Here is a 19927-nt window from a genome sequence, read left to right on the forward strand (position 1 = left end):
TGCTGAAATCAAATAATGGAAGGAAGAGAAAGTCAGGTATTTGACCTCAAAATTAACAAAAAAAAAATTATCCAAATTATTTGCAATGTTATTGCTGATCACTTTGTTTCTTCCTAGTCCCCACAAAAACAAATCCCAACCATACAGCACAATAGCAAAAAGGCAGAAAATTCCAGAGTGGTAATAAACTATAACAAATGGATTGACAGTTTATAATGAATATAATCCATTGGAAAGGAACTCTGGTTCCCACTTGAATAACTGTGTTATAAAGCTTCACCTCAGATCAATAGTTATTCATTCACTTCTGAAAATATTTCTTAAAATATTTACTGTTCAGTATGGTTGCCATGCAGAACTAAAAATATATCCTCCTTACATGCATTCAAAGACCCTTAAAAGAAAATAAACAAAATAAGCAGATAGACTTTTCACTTCATGTATCTTAAAGTGCTTAATCTTTATTTCGACATAAACCACATCCACCCTGGTGTCTGGGCTTTCATGCTATCGTGAATTTCCCTACGGAAACTATCACAGAACATGCATGACATGTTATAAAAGACAAAGTGTGGCCCTAATAGACACAGATTAAGAAGTGTGTAATGGGAAACATTTAAAGGCAATTGTTAGCAAACCAAATCAAATTAGGTAAATTTTTTTAAGTGATCTGAAAAGAATAATGTGATCTTTCCCTGTGATCCCCCCACCGATTTTTTTTCCTACGTGCAAGCAGCAAAGAACGAATCTTCAGAAGGATTTCCCAGAAGGGTGTCATTTACCACTAAAATATTTCATTCCAGCAGTTGAAAGACCATAAAAGGGTGAATGTCCTCCAGAGTCTCTAATAACGGTAATAGATCTTGTGTTACTATTCACCAGTGACCTCTCAGTCAGGCGATTTAATTTTTCCCCCTACAGCATGGTTCGTTTCACACACAGTGTAATAACAGTTTTTGCACAACAAGACAATTCATCCGATTAGAAGGACTGTATTAAGTCTTTCATGAACAGCATGTGTCACTATAGCTTCAGCCAGGGTTTGATTTAAGACAACCTAATATATGCATTCATGATTCTTCATTTTTCTACTGTTTTAAAAATGATTTCAGGACTTTCTTCAGCAATTTTGCAGACCATTGCCTGAACCCTCCCTGGCTTCAAAAAGTAACTAAGAACTCATCAAATGTTCACTGAGTGCTTTAAAACAGGCACCAAAAATTCTCTATCAAGCTAGTGAAATTCCACTGTTGTCTCAAAGGGGAAAAACATGAAAAGGAACAGAATGGGCATACTTGATTATCACAAATACTTTTTTGCTTCATGATATTTCATCAATTTATCATTAATTTTAAAGACAATATGACATCACCAAGGAAAGCTTAAGCTAAAGTGAATTTTGAGACTTCTACTTGTAAACCTCAAGAACACATACAAAAAATTTAAAGTGGAAACCAAAGGAAAAGGTGTGAATCGAACCCACCTACTGGCAATCTCTACTACAGAAAATGGTTCGGCATTATCAATCAATGCCCACTGAAGCCTAAACTTGAGATTATCTCCACATTTCTTACTCCCACACTGATGAGATTAGGAAGGTTAAATTCAGAATCTCTGTGGCAAAGGGCCACAATGGTAACTGACAGAATTCTCAGGGGTCCCCTTAACCTTACAACCTTTAATTGACGCTGATAGGCTTGACTTCCCCACACCACTTCCATCTCTGAATCTGCTCACCCTAGGGAGCAATGTCAGCACTCCTTCTACACTGAGTTAAGGTGTCTTCACATCGAACAGCTCCCAAGGGGATTAACCTACTGCTCCACAGCAAGGAGCCCAAGTCTGCAAGATTAAGTTCTCTTTAGACTCTTGATGCAGGTGAGATGCTCTCTAACAGAACAGACCACAACCCTTAGGAATCCTGCTTCTTTCAATAGAGTCCTGTACACTCTTCTAAGCAGCCCTATCATAAGAGATTAGAAACAATTCCCCTAGAGTTCTCTTGCCCATGTTCCCTATGTTCTGTCAAAGGGAACACTAACACATCTTTTACTTCAACAAATTCTAGCCATATAAGCCAATCCCTATACTGCAGTAGTCTCTCCTTCACTTCCACTATCAAAACAACTAAGCAGACCATTACTCCCTTTTCAATTTTTCAGGCAGTCACCAATTCACTGTATCCATTTGTCCACCCCAACTACAACGGATACACATTAAGCTGGATTGGGGAGAAAGAGACACGGGGCAGGTAGAAGGTAGGCTGAAGTCCCAGTCACTAGGCTTGAGATAAGGAGCTGCCACTTGTGGCACTCATAACCCTCTAGCAACTTTCCCCAGCAATCCTCCCTCTTCTTTTCACCTATCCTCTCATTTCCTAAAAACAAGGCATCTATAGTATTTCAAGCTGAATGATAATTCCATGATAAGTCCACTTAATGCAGATCAAGCTGCACCTCTACCATTAAAAATTGAATACAATTTGACACTAAATACATATAAAGTAAAATGTCACCAGGATAATTATTATTAATAATAATTCACACTACTGGAAATAATGAAAGGCGGCAATACGGAATTAGAGAAAAATGTTACAGAAATAAAATTCTATTACTTTCACATATATACTGTAACAAACTAATTAGCCAAGTGATACCAAGTACCAGTCCCTGCTGATATGTTAATGAATAGATAATTCGACCATTTTAAATCACCACATTCATTGTGCTAAAGCAAATGAGCAAATTCAAACTGCCTAAAAACAGTAGCTTCAACACCTGCTTATGTTTTAATTCAGCCTATATCAAATTACCCTGAGCTCTAAATTAATAGGATTTCATTTAATGAAATTTTACTGCAATCTAACCTAACCTAAGCCCTGTCCCTGGACTCTACAGTGTTTCATCTATTAGTCTGAATAACATATGACAATATTGGAAAATAGCCTATTGGTTCTAGGACATAAGGTAGATACACCTAATATATTTATGTGTTAACTGAGTCAACAACACACATATCAAAGTCCAAGAACTGTCCAAGGTTACCAGGAGGTAAAAACAAGTAAGACATGGTTTCCCTTGAGAAATTCCTTTCATGAATTCTAAATCTAATTGTATCTACTAAAAATTCCCTTTGAAGATAGCTTACATTCAAGATAACTATAGAACACTTCAAAAGGAAGTGTAAAGACACTTTGTCCTTACTCATTTTACTCAGCTTTACTGCTGCTTGATTCTCTAATATAATCAAATTCAAGTTATATATATTTTTAAATGCTTGTTTTCTTTAGAGACAAAAGGAAAAATACACAAATTGTTTTCAATGTAGAAGTAATCCATTCTCAAAAAAAAATGGTAAAAAGCAAGAATGACAGGACACAGCTTCCAAAAGTCCAATCAATATACCATAAGTCTGCCAGGTAGAAATCGTCCCAAATCACTTCTTAACTACCTGCCTGGCTCCACTTAGTTTGTAGCCATGTCTACCCATTTGAAATACATTAACGGCTGAGTGCCCAACTTCATTACATTAACTGTCCTGAAAACTTGCCTAAGAGTCTATTATAACATCTGTCGTGAAAAGCTCAAAACCGTCATTGGTCAGGTAGAAGCACTGTGTGCTCAACAGACAAAGGGACTGCACTCGAGACTTCTGGTAAAGGAGTGAACACAAGTGTCCAACTTGAGACATTCTGGGGTTGACTTTTCCCGCCAAATCCACCAAATCATAACCCATCATTTCAATTACAGCTATCACATAGCAGCAAAATTGTGACTGTGTGTGACTGCCTTTCTTTGACACCCCAACAAGAAAATTAAATCTGAAATACCATAGAAAAGTACTGCTACTGAAACTATGGTTCACAAAGTAAAGAACTAATACAGCACCTCCAGATATGTATTTTATTCCACTCTTGGCTCAAAAATGATACTCAAGGAAGATCATATAAATGTCATGTATAAAATAAAAAATGGCCCCTATTATGACTTTTTACAAGGTATAGCCTCTCTTCCCTATGCATTATGAGTGCCTCAATAACTGTATTTGTATCCTAAATTCCAATTAAAATGTATATTCCAGAGTGGGCACGGTGGCTCACGCCTGCAATCCCAGCACTCTGGGAGCCCACTTGAGATCATGGTTTTGAGACCAGCCCTAATTATGCACATAAATTTATCTCTTTTCTTGAACTGATAATGGCCAAAACTGATGTCAGACAGAATTTTCTCATTACTAATTTCAACGACATTGCTTGTAAATTTGACTTAATCATTATAAAATCGCCTCTTTATTCCATGTAAGGCTTTTCACCTTATATTCTATATTATCTACCTTAGATGAATATATTAAAACATGCTGTGCCACATTAGCTGTTCACCAATATTCGCTGTTCCACAGCCTCCGCTGCTGATACCCAGGCAAACGGGGTCTGGAGTGTACCTCTAGCAAACTCCAACAGACCTGAAGCTGAGGGTCCTGACTGTTAGAAGGAAAACTAAGAAACAGAAAGGACATCCACACCAAAACCCCATCTGTACGTCACCATCATCAAAGACCAAAGGTAGATAAAACCACAAAGATGGGGAAAAAACAGAGCAGAAAAACAAAATTCTAAAAATCAGAGCCCATCTCCTCCTCCAAAGCAATGCAGCTCCTCACCAGCAACAGAATAAAGCTGGACAGAGAATGATTTTGACGAGTTGAGTTGAGAGAAGAATGACTTTGACGAGTTGAGAGAAGAAGGCTTCAGAAGATCAAACTTCTCCGAGCTAAAGGAGGAAGTTTGAACCCACAGCAAAGAAGTTAAAAACCTTGAAAAAAAAAAACAGACGAATGGCTAACTAGAATAACCAATGCAGAGAAGTCCTCAAAGGACCTGATGGAGATGAAAACCACGGCACAAGAACTAGGTGACGAATGCACAAGCCTCAGGAGCTGATGTGATCAACTGGAAGAAAGGGTGTCAGTGATGGAAGATCAAATGAATGAAATGAAGCGAGAAGGGAAGTTTAGAGAAAAAAGAATAAAAAGAAACGAACAAAGCCTCCAAGAAATATGGGACTATGTGAAAAGACCAAATCTACGTCTGATTGGTGTACCTGAAAGTGACGGGAAGAATGGAACCAAGTTGGAAAACACTCTGCAGGATATTATCCAGGAGAACTTCCCCAATCTAGCAAGGCAGGCCAACATTCAGATTCAGGAAATACAGAGAACGCCACAAAGATACTCCTCGAGAAGAGCAACTCCAAGACACATAGTTGTCAGATTCACCAAAGTTGAAATGAAGGAAAAAATGTTAAGGGCAGCCAGAGAGAAAGGTTGGGTTACCCACAAAGGGAAGCCCATCAGACTAACAGAGGATCTCTCGGAAGAAACTCTATAAGTCAGAAGAGAGTGGGGGCCAATATTCAACATTCTTAAAGAAAAGAATTTTCAACCCAGAATTTCATATCCAGCCAAACCAAGCTTCATAAGTGAAGGAGAAATAAAATCCTTTACAGACAAGCAAATGCTGAGAGATTTTGTCACCACCAGGCCTGCCCTAAAAGAGCTCCTGAAGGAAGCACTAAACATGGAAAGGAACAACTGGTACCAGCCACTGCAAAAACATGCCAAATTGTAAAGACCATCGAGGCTAGGAAGAAACTGCATCAACTAAGGAGCAAAATAACCAGCTAACATCATAATGACAGGATCAAATTCACACATAACAATATTAACTTTAAATGTATATGGGCTAAATGCTCCAATTAAAAGACACAGACTGGCAAATTGGATAAAGAGTCAAGACCCATCAGTGTGCTGTATTCAGGAAACCCATCTCACGTGCAGAGACACACATAGGCTCAAAATAAAGGGATGGAGGAAGATCTACCAAGCAAATGGAAAACAAAAAAAGGCAGGGGTTGCAATCCTAGTCTCTCATAAAACAGACTTTAAACCAACAAAGATCAAAAGAGACAAAGAAGGCCATTACATAATGGTGAAGGGATCAATTCAATAAGAAGAGCTAACTATCCTAAATATATATGCACCCAATACAGGAGCATTCATAAAGCAAGACCTTAGAGACCTAGAAAGAGACTCAAGACTCCCACACAATAATAATGGGAGACTTTAACACCCCACTGTCAACATTAGACAGATCAACGAGACAGAAAGTTCACAAGGATATCCAGGAATTGAACTCAGCTCTGCACCAAGTGGACCTAATAGACATCTACAGAACTCTCCACCCCAAATCAACAGAACATACATTCTTTTCAGCACCACACCACACCTATTCCAAAATTGGCTACATAGTTGGAAGTAAAGCACTACTCAGCAAATGTAAAAGAACAGAAATTATAACAAACTGTCTCTCAGACCACAGTGCAATCAAACTAGAACTCAGGATTAAGAAACTCACTCAAAACCACTCAAATACATGGAAACTGAACAACCTGCTCCTGAAGGACTACTGGGTACATAACAAATGAAGGCAGAAATAAAGATGTTCTTTGAAACCAAAGAGAACAAAGACACAACATACCAGAATCTCTAGGACACATTTAAAGCAGTGTGTAGAGGGAAATTTATAGCACTAAATGCCCACAAGAGAAAGCAGGAAAGATCTAAAATTGACACCCTAACATCACAATTAAAAGAACTAGAGAAGCAAGAGCAAACACATTCAAAAGCTAGCAGAAGGCAAGAAATAACTAAAATCAGAGCAGAACTGAAAGAAATAGAGACACAAAAAACCCTTCAAAAAATCAATGAACCCAGAAGCTGGTTTTGTGAAAAGATCAACAAAACTGATAGACCACTAGCAAGATGAATAAAGAAGAAAAGAGAGAAGAATCAAATAGATGCAATAAAAAATGATAAAGGGGATATCACCACCGATCCCACAGAAATACAAACTACCATCAGAGAATACTATAAACACCTCTACGCAAATAAACTAGAAAAGCTAGAAGAAATGGATAAATTCCTCGACACATACACCCTCCCAAGACTAAACCAGGAAGAAGTTGAATCTCTGAATAGACCAATAACAGGCTCTGAAATTGAGGAAATAATTAATAGCTTACCAACCAAAAACAGTCCAGGACCAGACGCATTCACAGCCAAATTCTACCAGAGGTACAAGGAGGAGCTGGTACCATTCCTTTTGAAACTATTCCAATCAATAGAAAAAGAGGGAATCCTCCCTAACTCATTTTATGAGGCCAGCATCATCCTTATACCAAAGCCGGGCAGAGACACAACAAAAAAAGATAATTTTAGACCAATATCCCTGATGAACATCGATGCAAAAATCTTCAATAAAATCTTCAATAAAATACTGGCAAACCGAATCCAGCAGCAGCTTATCCACCATGATCAAGTGGGCTTCATCCCTAGGATGCAAGGCTGGTTCAACATATGCAAATCAATAAATGTAATCCAGCATATAAACAGAACTAAAGACAAAAACCACATGCTTATCTCAATAGATGCAGAAAAGGCCTTTGACAAAATTCAACAACGCTTCATGCTAAAAACTCTCAATAAATTAGGTATTGATGGGACGTATGTCAAAATAATAAGAGCTATCTATGACAAACCCACAGCCAATATCATACTGAATGGGCAAAAACTGGAAGCCTTCCCTTTGAAAACTGGCACAAGACAAGGATGCCCTCTCTCTCCACTCCTATTTAACATAGTGTTGGAAGTTCTGGCCAGGGCAATCAGGCAGGAGAAGGAAATAAAGGGTATTCAATTAGGAAAAGAGGAAGTCAAACTGTCCCTGTTTGTAGATGACATGATTGTATATGAACAAAACCCCATGGTCTCAGCCAAAAACCTCCTTAAGCTGATAAGCAACTTCAGCAAAGTCTCAGGATACAAAATCAATGTACAAAAATCACAAGCATTCTTATACACCAATAACAGACAAACAGAGAGCCAAATCATGAGTGAACTCCCATTCATAATTGCTTCAAAGAGAATAAAATACCTAGGAATCCAACTTACAAGGGACGTGAAGGACCTCTTCAAGGAGAACTACAAACCACTGATCAATGAAATAAAAGAGGATACAAACAAATGGAAGAACATTCCATGCTCATGGGTAGGAAGAATCAATATTGTGAAAATGGCCATACTGCCCAAGGTAATTTATAGATTCAATGCCATCCCCATCAAGCTACCAATGACTTTCTTCACAGAATTGGAAAAAACTACTTTAAAGTTCATATGGAACCAAAAAACAGCCAGCATTGCCAAGTCAATCCTAAGCCAAAGGAACAAAGCTGGAGGCATCACGCTACCTGACTTCAAACTATACTACAAGGCTACAGTCACCAAAACAGCATGGTACTGATACCAAAACAGAGATATGGACCAATGGAACAGAACAGAGCCCTCAGAAATAATGCCACACATCTACAACTATCTGGACTTTGACAAACCTCACAAAAACAAGAAATGGGTTAAAGATTCCCTATTTAATAAATGGTGCTGGGAAAACTGGCTAGTCATATGTAGAAAGCTGAAACTGGATCCCTTCCTTACACCTTATACAAAACTTTATTCAAGATGGATTAAAGACTTACATGTTAGACCTAAAACCATAAAAACCCTAGAAGAAAACCTAGGCAATACCATTCAGGACATAGGCATGGGCAAGGACTTCATGTCTAAAACACCAAAAGCAATGGCAACCAAAGCCAAAATTGACAAATGGGATCTAATTAAACTAAAGAGCTTCTGCACAGCAAAAGAAACTACCATCAGAGTGAACAGGCAACCTACAGAATGGGAGAAAAATTTTGCAATCTACTCATCTGACAAAGGGCTAATACCCAGAATCTACAAAGAACTCAAATAAATTTACAAGAAAAAGACAAACAACCCCATCAAAAAGTGGGCAAAGGACATGAACAGACACTTCTCAAAAGAAGACATTTATGCAGCCAAAAAACACATGAAAAAATGCTCACCATCACTGGCCATCAGAGAAATGCAAATCAAAACCACAATGAGATACCATCTCACACCAGTTAGAATGGCGATCATTAAAAAGTCAGGAAACAACAGGTGCTGGAGAGGATGTGGAGAAATAGGAACACTTTTACACTGTTGCTGGGACTGTAAACTAGTTCAACCATTGTGGAAGACAGTGTGGCGATTCCTCAGGGATCTAGAACTAGAAATACCATTTGACCCAGCCATCCCATTACTGGGTATATACCCAAAGGTTTATAAATCATGTTGCCATGAAGACACATGCACATGTATGTTTACTGTGGCACTATTCACAATAGCAAAGACTTGGAACCAACCCAAATGTCCAACAATGATGGACTGGATTAAGAAAATGTGGCACATATATACCATGGAATACTATGCAGCCATAAAAAAGGATGAGTTCATGTCCTTTGTAGGGACATGCATGAAGCTGGAAACCGTCATTCTCAGCAAAGTATCGCAAGAACAAAAAACCAAACACCACATGTTCTCACTCATAGGTAGGAATTGAACAATGAGAACACATGGACACAGGAAGGGGAACATCACACACCGGGGCCTGTTGTGGGGTGGGGGGAGGGGGGAGGGATAGCATTAGGAGATATACCTAATGTTAAATGACCAGTTAATGGGTACAGCACACCAACATGGCACCTGTATACATATGTAACAAACCTGCACGTTGTGCACATGTACCCTAAAACTTAAAGTATAATAAAAAATAAATAAATATATAAATAAAATATGCTGTGTCTTTTTTTTTTTTTTTTTTTTTTTTTGAGATGGAGTCTTGCTCTGTCCCCCAGCCTGGAGTGCAGTGGTGTGATCTCAGCTCACTGTAAGCTCTGCTTCACAGGTTCACGCCATTCTCCTGCCTCAGCCTCCCGAGCAGCTGGGACTACAGGCACCCGCCACCACGCCCGACTAAGTTTTTGTATTTTTAGTAGAGACGGGGTTTCACCGTGTTAGCCAGGATGGTCTCAATCTCCTGACCTCGTGATCCGCCCACCTCGGCCTCCCAAAGTCCTGGGATTACAGGCATGAGCCACAGTGCCTGGCCCAAAACATGCTGTGTCTTCTTAATCATTTATCTAGCTTTTCGTTTTCATCATTTAATTTTCAATTTCAGGTCTGTCTCTTGAAAACAGTATATAAGTGAATTTTTTAAACCCAATATGAGCCTTTCTTTGATAAGGGAATCTAATTCATTCACAGTAATTGTGGTAAGAGGAATACTTGAACTAGCTCCTAAAATCTTATTTTATGCAATATTTGTCATTTTTAAACATTTATTTTCCTTTTGTTATATTATTTGGAAATTTTAGAAGACTGATTGTTACTAATAAGGTAACATGTAAGCTTATTTTCCTATCAACATCTAGAACTACTCAGTTGCCAAAAAACACTCTATCATGTTCTCACTCTTCACACTATCATATTACCACTATTCACCCCCACCCACTTTTCATGTTTTAATTAGCTAGGATTTTAGGTCCAGGGAGTTATCCTGTTCTATATTTTACATAAACAATTATTTAACATTACTAATAAAATTTTCTGGATATTTTAATATCATTCAATATTTCTTCTCTGCTTGCTTAGATTCGTTTTCAATTTTGTATGAATATATTCTTGAGAGTAAGAAAAAAAATTATTGAAATACTGAAACATTATCAAATTCTCACAAATCTAAAAAGGGCTTTATTGCCATTACTCACAAAAGATAGAATAATGGGAAGAAATATGACAGGTTCAAAATTAGGTTTTTTCAAGAAACTGGAAGATAATCCACCAATGTATTCCAATACCCAGTGTGCTATTAATGAGAAATCTAAGGTCAATATAATTTTGAGTAATTTTTTCTTTTCCTATTCTTCTCTGAAATCCCTTACAATTTTCTCTTCATCCTTGAGGTTCTGGAAACATATTACGGTATTGATAAATTATCACTTGTGCTGCTTAGCTTTCAGAGGGTCCTAACAATCTGTAGCCTTGTGTCCTCTTTCAGCTCGGGGAAAGAGTTTTCTGGTGTGTTTTAAGTTTCCATCCTTCATTTTCTCTGTTTCTTTCACCCTGGAATTCCTATTAGAAAGTTGTTAGAACACCAAGGTGACCCTCAATGTCTTCACTTTTTCAATTTTATCTTTTTGCTCTATATTATGAAATATTTAGATGAATATTTTACAAATCACTAATGTAATCTCCATATATACGCTATGGCAATCACATTTTTAATTTCTCAAATCTCTTGCTTTCAAATCTCTTCTTTCTGTTGGTAGGATTTTTATATACAATACAAAACATATATACAGTGTCTTTCCAACATCTCTTAGGACATTACCTCCTGCTCTCTAAGTTCTCTTACTTCTAGGGACAGATGCTCTGGTTAGTTACATTGTTAAATTTTCTCTTAAGTCTGGTGAGCCTTAACTATTCATTTATATTTATGAATCAAGGCGAAGTTGGTTGCAGGGAGCTGGCATGGTTTAATTCAAGAGACGTAAATAAATGTTTCCCTAAATAAGACTGGCCTTTGATTTGAAGGGCTGACTGTGGAAGGGCTGAAGAATGATGAGACACGTCAACTTACTGCTCCACTTCAGGTTGTCTGGCCATGGTACAAGTACGGAGAGGACCAATCCCCACTTTGCCCTTCCCTCTCCACTAAATAAGAAAAATTTTGTTCTGGCAATGGTAGACTTCAACATATTTTCCCTTGAGCAAAATTCCTCCTATCTATTATGAAATCCAAAGTTACCACAAAGCCTGCTCTGATTCCCCTCTCACAGCCCTTCAACAACACTAGAAGCCCATCCCTTAGAGAGTTTTAACCAGAAGCAAACCTACTGGTTCCTGATATCAGTTGGAAGCAGATAGACTCCACTGTTCTGAATGTAGTTTTGGACTCCTTCTCCTCAAACTCCACCCCATCCTTTCTGATGCTTGCTGTTCAGTGACACACCCAGACAAACAGATTTTGTTTCAGTACATTAGTAAGTATCACAGTGGTAGGGGTTGAACTGAAAAGTTACAATTCCTTCAATGAGAACCATCAGTAATTTCTAATCTGTAGACCAATCAGAAGTAACAGCCCAACATTAACACCCAGGAGTGCCAAGAAGTTAACACAGAACTACTTCCCTGTATATAAACTCTAGGCTTTTTGCACACAACCAGGAAAACACAAAAGGGATCAAATGCCAGTTGAAAGCTTTTTATCCTACAGATATATATGTAAGGTTTACAAAGAAGAAATAAACATATTTACACAGGATGGGGTACATGCAACTTGACCTTATATTTCGGTTGTGCTTCTCTTCGCCTAATTCCTTCATGCTGGCAGGCTCATCCCAATTTTTCTCCAGGTATAATTGATGCTATGGATACCAGGGAATAGTAGTACACTACTTCTTATCTATCAAGCTATTTATTAAAAGTACTGTACATTCTGGCTTCTTTTTGCTGGTGTGAAGAATACAGGAAGCCGACTGACTTCAGGGGGTAGCAATTCATAGAATTCGGTAACAACAGAACAGAGTACAAAGTGTCCAAAGACTCTTTGTGCAAGTTCTTTTATAGAATATATTTTCTCTTTTTCTCACAGCAGTAACTTACAGACCATTAAATTTCACACATTTCCTATTCATTTTCCATGTTAAAATATGGCTTATGACCCTGGGTAGAACTATCACAGGGTTCTGCCCTATAACTCAACTTTTATATTTGATAATATATGACTTTTTAAAGACCAGCAAGTCATGGCCCATGAACCTAGTCACATAAGTGATTTCAAATGGATCAAATGTGTACACTTTTACACATGGAAAAAAATTGAAGCTCTGAAAACATCACAAAGAATAAAATAATTGAAGATTGCAACTGTTCCTATTAAGCAAGACATTTAACTAAACAACCAAAATGTAAAAAGAAAATAAAATACCTCAGTGTTGTAAGATGCAAAAGAAAAGAAAAGCAAAACAAATAAGCATGACTCTATTGCCACTTCCAAACAAGAGAAAAGCAAGTAACAAGAATTTGAAAGAGGTATGGAGTTTTGCAAAACTCAATTTGTCAAACTCATCAATGGGGATACGTTTTGAGGAAGGAACCTGTGGTTCTCTAAAATCAAATTTATGAGTTTTTGCTCTTTGGCATATTCTATTTTATAAATCAGTCAAAAAGAAATTGATACACCTTACACATAGTATTTAGAGTTATTCCATTGAAGGTGAGATATTAAACTATTTACACTTTTATTTTAGACCAACTCAACCTATCTAAAAATTACTAATCTTTGTGGTTGATGTTCAGTTCAGATACCTAAGTATTTAATCTAACCATAAACCCTTAAACCTTATGGATAGAAACAAAGGAGGAAAACACATTTTCACAGGTCTTAAAACCACAAACAAGTAGCCTTGATTTCCAAAACAATAAAATCTTTTGTCAGGTATTACCTCTACAAATATTTATAAGATACTATTAAGCATCCTATAAGGCTTCTACACACCAGGTGGCCAGAGGCTACCAGACAGAGACTTCAGTTAGCCTGAGCTAAGACAACTAACTGGCTGCCAGAATGCTGACACAGGATAATATCTCGGCACACCTACCACATATACAGCATTTCAGTGTCCCCCAAAAGACAAACTGAGAAGTTCTACTTTACATTTTTTGCCTATTTAGCACATTCCCACTTCTATGACGAGTACACTATCTATCCTTCCTTTGGGGGACCATCTCACCCCATTCCACATGAACCTGGTGGCAGAAACAATTTTAGACCTGATACTTCACCTACTTCTATTCTACCCAGAATGGCCAAGTAAAGTGCCCCACTATCCCATCATGATGGTTGGTCCAATGTAAACACATGACCTCAGCAAGGCCAATCTGAGCATTCTTTACTTCTCTCTTCCTTTTGAATTTTGAATATAAGGTTATAAGGCTTTGGGCTTCCAGCTAATTCACAGAGGAAAGAAACTGTACCTTGAAAATACTGTCCAGACCATGAATGTCCTAAACACTAGAGGTAATAAAAACTAGAAGAAAGGATTTTGAATGTTCCCAACATGCACACACAAAAATGATAAATGTCTGAGGTGATGGATATACTATTAATTACCCTGATTTCATCATTGCACATTTTATACCTATATCAAAATATCACTCCGTATGTATGTACAATTATTACTTGGAAACTAAAAATAAACGGGAAAAAATTGTTTGTGGCAGCTTAAGATGGGTTTCTGTTACTTACAACCTAAAGCATCATGCTGGATCAAATTTCCTGTGTGTGTGTGTGTGCATATATATATAGATAGATAGATAGATGGATAGATAGATAGATAGATAGATAGATGCAATATATGTTTTATATCAGTGGTGTAGACAGATCAAGGTAACCCACTGTATAACTTTAAGGCAATCCTTCTTTAGATAATCTCCAGGCATTATCTGCATTAACTATTCTAGAGATTATCCTACCAAGTGTCAACACTGAAAGAAAACATTGGTTAGAAGCAGGATCACTACAGAAAATACAAGGAGAGATAAAGCAGAAAGCAAGTTAAACTGATTCACATTATGCATACACCATGAAACAAAAGTATTTTGAGTACATTACAGATCCACTTGCAGAATCAGAACAGATGAGGTCTAGTCAGAGTGAAAACTTTTTGTGAGATATCAGCAGTTGTTTACATGACAAAACGGAATGAGTATGACAATTTGAGGTTAAAAAGGAATTCCAAATACATTAACTTCATATCTGTTTTGTTTTTGTTTTTGTTTTTGTTTTTTTCTTTTGAGACAGAGTCCCAGGCTGAAGTGCAGTGGCACAATCTTGGCTCACTGCAACCTCCACCTCCTGGGTTCAAGCAATTCTCCTGCCTCAGCCTCCTGAGCAGCTGGAATTACAGGTGCACGTCACTGCACCTGACTAATTTTTGTATTTTAGTAGAAACAAGGTTTCGCCATGTTGGCCAGGCTGGTCTCGAACTCTTGACCTCAAGTGATCTGCCCACCTCAGCCTTCCAAAGTGCTGGGATTACAGGCGTAAGTCACTGCACTCAGTTAACTTCATATCTCAAATAAACACATTTGCCCCTTTTCTACCATCAAATTTTTTCCTCTAGGAACACATCACTTTTCCATTGGGGATGGAAGGTTTCTTCATCACTCTTGAAACGAAACACAAGCACAGATACTAATAAACAGAAGATAACAAAAATGTCAAAACTACTTGGTTAGAAAACCTTTCCTTTATAGGAAATGCATTCTAGAGATTCTATCAATTGGAGAAAAAAAAAGTCACAGGTTATTATGCTAAGTATGTGGTTAGTGTAAAAGGCTGGGGAAATAAGTCTTATTAATGCCTGACTGCTTTCTCATTACATCCTAAGTTCTGCGCAGTTAGGAAGAAAAATTATTTACCCTCATATCCTAGCACGCAGATCCATACCATATATAGCAGAGTCAATATTTTTTAGCTATTAAATGACTCAATAAAGATAGTATCAAACTGCAAGAAGTTAAAAAGATATTAATGTCTATTGCATAGGCTCCCTTATCCTGAACTGATTAATCTGTGCCCACTTTAAATGATCAACATCAGAACTAATGGATATGTATCTTGGAATAGGTTCCAAGAGTTAGCAAAAGCATTACAAAACAGCCAATCCACCAAAAAACTGGAAGAACCAGAATAGCACCACATGCAGATTTCCTTGTGAAGTGTGCTTTCATTTAAAAAATGTTTGCATCATTAAGTATACATCAACTCAGAGAAAGCAAAAAGAAGAAAAAAATGGAAGGATAAAGATAGCAAACAAAAAAAAAAATCATCAACCCATAATTTAAAACTCTGATGCAAATAATCCACAAAGCAGGAATAATCTACATTTCCAATGATTAAGCTTTCGTCTCATTATTGTTCCATTATTCTCTTGCTTTACCTGGGAGGAATCTGCTTGGGCTAATTCTGTAGTGACCTTGAGTATTTGGTGAAGATTTTGTCCTTTGTCTTCAACAAGGAGGTGAGCCAGCAGAAGAAAGGCAGGCACAGGGATCACAGTAGTAATAGGAAGCAATGACTCTACTGAAGCCAACCAGTCACTTGCAGCAGAGGAGTCTGTCATTACTTCAAGAATCCTCCAGGCTGTAAATACTGAACCATACATACTGGTTACAGGGCACACAAGCTTGTAGGAGAGCTGAAAAATAAAGACAAGAGAGGCATAAATAAGTGAGATAAATATATTTGTCAGAAATATATTTCCAGCATTCTTATATTTCATTGTAGGATATCACTCTTTCAAACAAAATGAATACAAACAGAATTACTGCCAAAATCCTCTCTGCACATATTTGAGGTAATAGGATTACACAAAGAGAAAAGAGTTGTTAGATGGAACTCTAGAAGAGTTTTATCACAACTTTTCCTCATATTTACTATTCATTCCTCATTAAGGCAGAATATATGGACCAATATACAAAATCCAGAGGCAATTGCATTTGGAAAAAGCTATTATCACTAAAAAAGTATCCACCAATGAGAAGAAAGATTTTAAAAAAAAATACTGTATTTGCCCAGCTCCAGGCCCTAGGCAGAAGCAGTCTGGGGCAGATGGCAGACTTGGACTGAGGACAATTCATTTCTGTAACAGACAGTATGTTGATAGGAACAAAGTTGGTTCAGCTGGAGCCTCGGAATTCATTAATAATTGTAACTTCTGCAATAGGAAATGGCCTGACAGCTCTAAGCTGAAACAATACCCAGAGATTATATTATGTTAAGTTAATCTGAGAAATGGTTCCTCGCAGAAATAAAGTAATGCAGTCAGGGCCAGAGGGTAGCCAAGGTGAGCTCTGTAAACAAACAGCTCAGGAGAAGTCACAGACGTTAAAGAATCATTAGACATTGCTTGCTAATAAAGTAATTCAAATCATGTATAGTGCTTTGTGACAGACTGGAAATCTCTGGATTACAACTGTCTAGTTAATAGAGGCTGACTTACATGAATTAGGATAACAATTGAAAGCATGGAAAGTAAAAGTTAAGCTTTATAAAATTTTTAAATAACAGCTTTATTGAGATATAATTTGCATACTATAAAAGGCACCCTTTTAAAGTTTATAACTTACTGGATTTTAGTAATTCATTCCTAGAGCTGTGCAACCATCATCACTATCTAATTTTAGAACATTTTCATCAACCCAAACAAAAATCCCATACCCACTGATAGTCACTCCTTACTCCCCCAACCTTCCTCCAGCCCTTGGCAACCACTAATCTACTCTGGTTCCATATTGGTCATTTCATATAATAAGAAACACATAATATGCGGTCCTTTGTGACCAGCTTCTTTCACTTAGCATGTTTTCAAGGTTCATCCATGCTGTTACTTGTATCAATAATTCATTTCTTTTTATTGCCAAATAATGTTCCATTGTATGGATACACCATATTTTGTTTATCCATTATCAATTGATGGATATTTGGGTTGTTTCCACATTTTGGCAATAATGAATAAGATGCTATGAACACTCCTGTAAAAGTTTTTGTGAGGTTATAAGTGTTCAGTTTTCTTGAGTATATACCTAAGAGTAGATAAGAAATTTCTTTGACAATTAAATGTCACAGCAAAAACAAATGAGGAAGCTCTCACTGTACTGATATAAAAAGATTCCCCCAAGTGAAAATATAAGATACAGATAGTATGACTGGAGTGCTACCAATTTTTTTTTTCAAAGAGAGTGAGGAGAAAAAGATAATATATTTGTAGTTGCTTGTATATGCAAAGAAAACTATGTGGACAAATACAAAAGAAATTAGTAACCACTAAATCATCTTCTGTTTTGGGGAGTGAAAATTGGACAGCTGGAATCAAAGGCAAGAAGGCTGCATTCATTATATGCAATTTTCTACTGTCTAAATCATTTGAATACATTACTATTTCAAGAAAGTTACAAATTTTAAAAATTAAATAATATCTAAGTTTATATAGCTCTAGCTCTCTAAAAATATTTTTCTTCCCAAGAAGAAGGAATTCATTAACAACCATGGCCAAGTTTTTTAGACTAATGACAAACACCATAAAATTTAAAGGGCCAGGACTTCAGGATAGCCATGCCAGCTATCAGCCATTATGCAATTTTTCTAAGCCTCACTTTACTCGTTTGTAAAATTTAAGAAATGACTACTTTCCTGCTTATGTTATAATATCTATAAAACACCTAGCACAGTGCCTGAAGTTGCAAAATACAGGTAAATAGTGTTGCTGTCATCTTCAGTAGAGAAAAATAAAACTCGTGTAAATGAATACAATTTGGAAATTACCATGAACCACAAGTTGAGTAAAAGCAACAACATAACAGAGACATGTAAGAGTAAACAATGAAACAGAAAAGCAATCCTAGGTTACTTGAACTGTTATGTCCAGGTTTAGGCTCTTAAGTTTGTTTGTTTGTTTGCTTGTTTGTTTGTTTGCCTAAGGTTAGAGCAGCAGGAGAAATTGTCCCATTGAGTGACAGCTGCCACTGGCACAGTCCCAGGGCAAGGATTCAATCAAGGGTTTTCTCTCAGCACCAGCTACCAAATCCTGGCCCCATAGCCTGAGGGAGGACCTGTGAAAGTGCTAGTAAGCTTTGTTTTTAGAGGAGGAAGTAGGTGTTTAAAAATAAAAGGTTTATGTTATGTGAATTATATATCAATAAAAAATAAACCACAGAAAAATACATTTAAATAAATACTGGGTGGTTGTAAGACATCTTTTACAGGTATAAAATAATTGAGAATCTTTATTTTAAAAAGCACTTAATGAAAATGTGCAGGTACATTAAGTAGTAACAATAAGATAGACATCTGATAGTACTTCTTTGTCAAAACAGGTCTGAAAAAGAAATTGTGAACAATATTGATTTTCATTAACTGTAAAGAATGGCATTAATCTATAATAGTGACTGAAACAGGTTTAACAAAAGTAGAGAGTGGATATAGGAACTCAAACGTATAGACCTTTAAAAGTAAGATAGATTTTTGCTAGAGGATATTAATCACTCACCAGTCAAGCAGCAGAAGACTGGACTATATAAAACCTCAAGAGAGCCTTTCTAGCTCTATACCACTATGAAGACTCTAGACAAGAGCTGAGAGATTTGGGAGTGGTTGGTTATAACCAAGAGATAACACACACCATCCTCAGTCCCATGTCTTTCAGAAGATGATGATAGAAGCACAACATCTAAGACTAATAATTCCTTTTTAAGTTTCAACCAGAAGTCTAAAAAAAGTTTATTTCAATTTACTATTATCACAGTTTGTTTCCCTGTAAATCTGAAATGGAACTGTTATTTACGCCCAAGTTCAGCACAAAGATGATAAAATATTGTGCCAAGAAAACAAAATGAAAGTGTAGGTAACAGGATATAGGCCCTAGAATCAAACAGTCAAAATCTGAATTCCAACTCTACCCTTCACTACCTGCGTAATCCAGAAAAGTTAACACTCTAATCTCAGTTTCCTGGCTTGTAAAATAAGTATTTTAAGAATACCATCAGGGAAATGCAAAACAAAACCACAATGAAATACCACTTCACACCTACTAGGTTGGTTAAATCAAAAAGATAAACAATAACAACAGTTGGCGAGGACGGGGAGAAACTGGAACCCTCATATACTGCTGCTGGGAATGCAGAATAGTGCAGCCCCTTTGGAAAACAATCTGGCCATTCCCCCAAACTGTGAAACATAGAGTTATCACCTTATCTAGCAATTCTACTACTCGGTATCTACTCAAGAGAAATGAAAACATTTGTCCACACAAAAACTGATACATGAATGGTTATAGCAGCATTACAGCCAAAAAGTGGAAAAGAGCCAAAAGTTCATCAACAAAAGAACAGGAAAGTAAAATGTAAGGTA

General features: G+C 37.0%; 1 protein-coding gene and 1 non-coding gene across 17 annotated transcripts in view; both read right to left on the reverse strand.

Moving 5' to 3' along the window:
• FOCAD (focadhesin) overlaps window positions 1-19927 on the reverse strand; it is a 319540-nt gene that overhangs the window by 200245 nt on the left and 99368 nt on the right. For all 16 annotated transcript variants that reach the window (XM_009244392.4, XM_063714188.1, XM_063714187.1 and 13 more), the window contains one exon: window positions 15960-16217. In XM_009244392.4, coding sequence (XP_009242667.3) covers window positions 15960-16217 — 258 coding nt within the window. The remainder of the gene's footprint in view (window positions 1-15959; window positions 16218-19927) is intronic.
• LOC112135039 (small nucleolar RNA SNORA30/SNORA37 family) lies at window positions 18517-18645 on the reverse strand. Its single transcript, XR_002916354.1, has one exon. It is a non-coding gene; the product is annotated as a small nucleolar RNA SNORA30/SNORA37 family (small nucleolar RNA).

Source organism: Pongo abelii, chromosome 13 (assembly GCF_028885655.2).
Source record: "Pongo abelii isolate AG06213 chromosome 13, NHGRI_mPonAbe1-v2.0_pri, whole genome shotgun sequence".
Lineage (NCBI taxonomy): Eukaryota > Metazoa > Chordata > Mammalia > Primates > Hominidae > Pongo > Pongo abelii.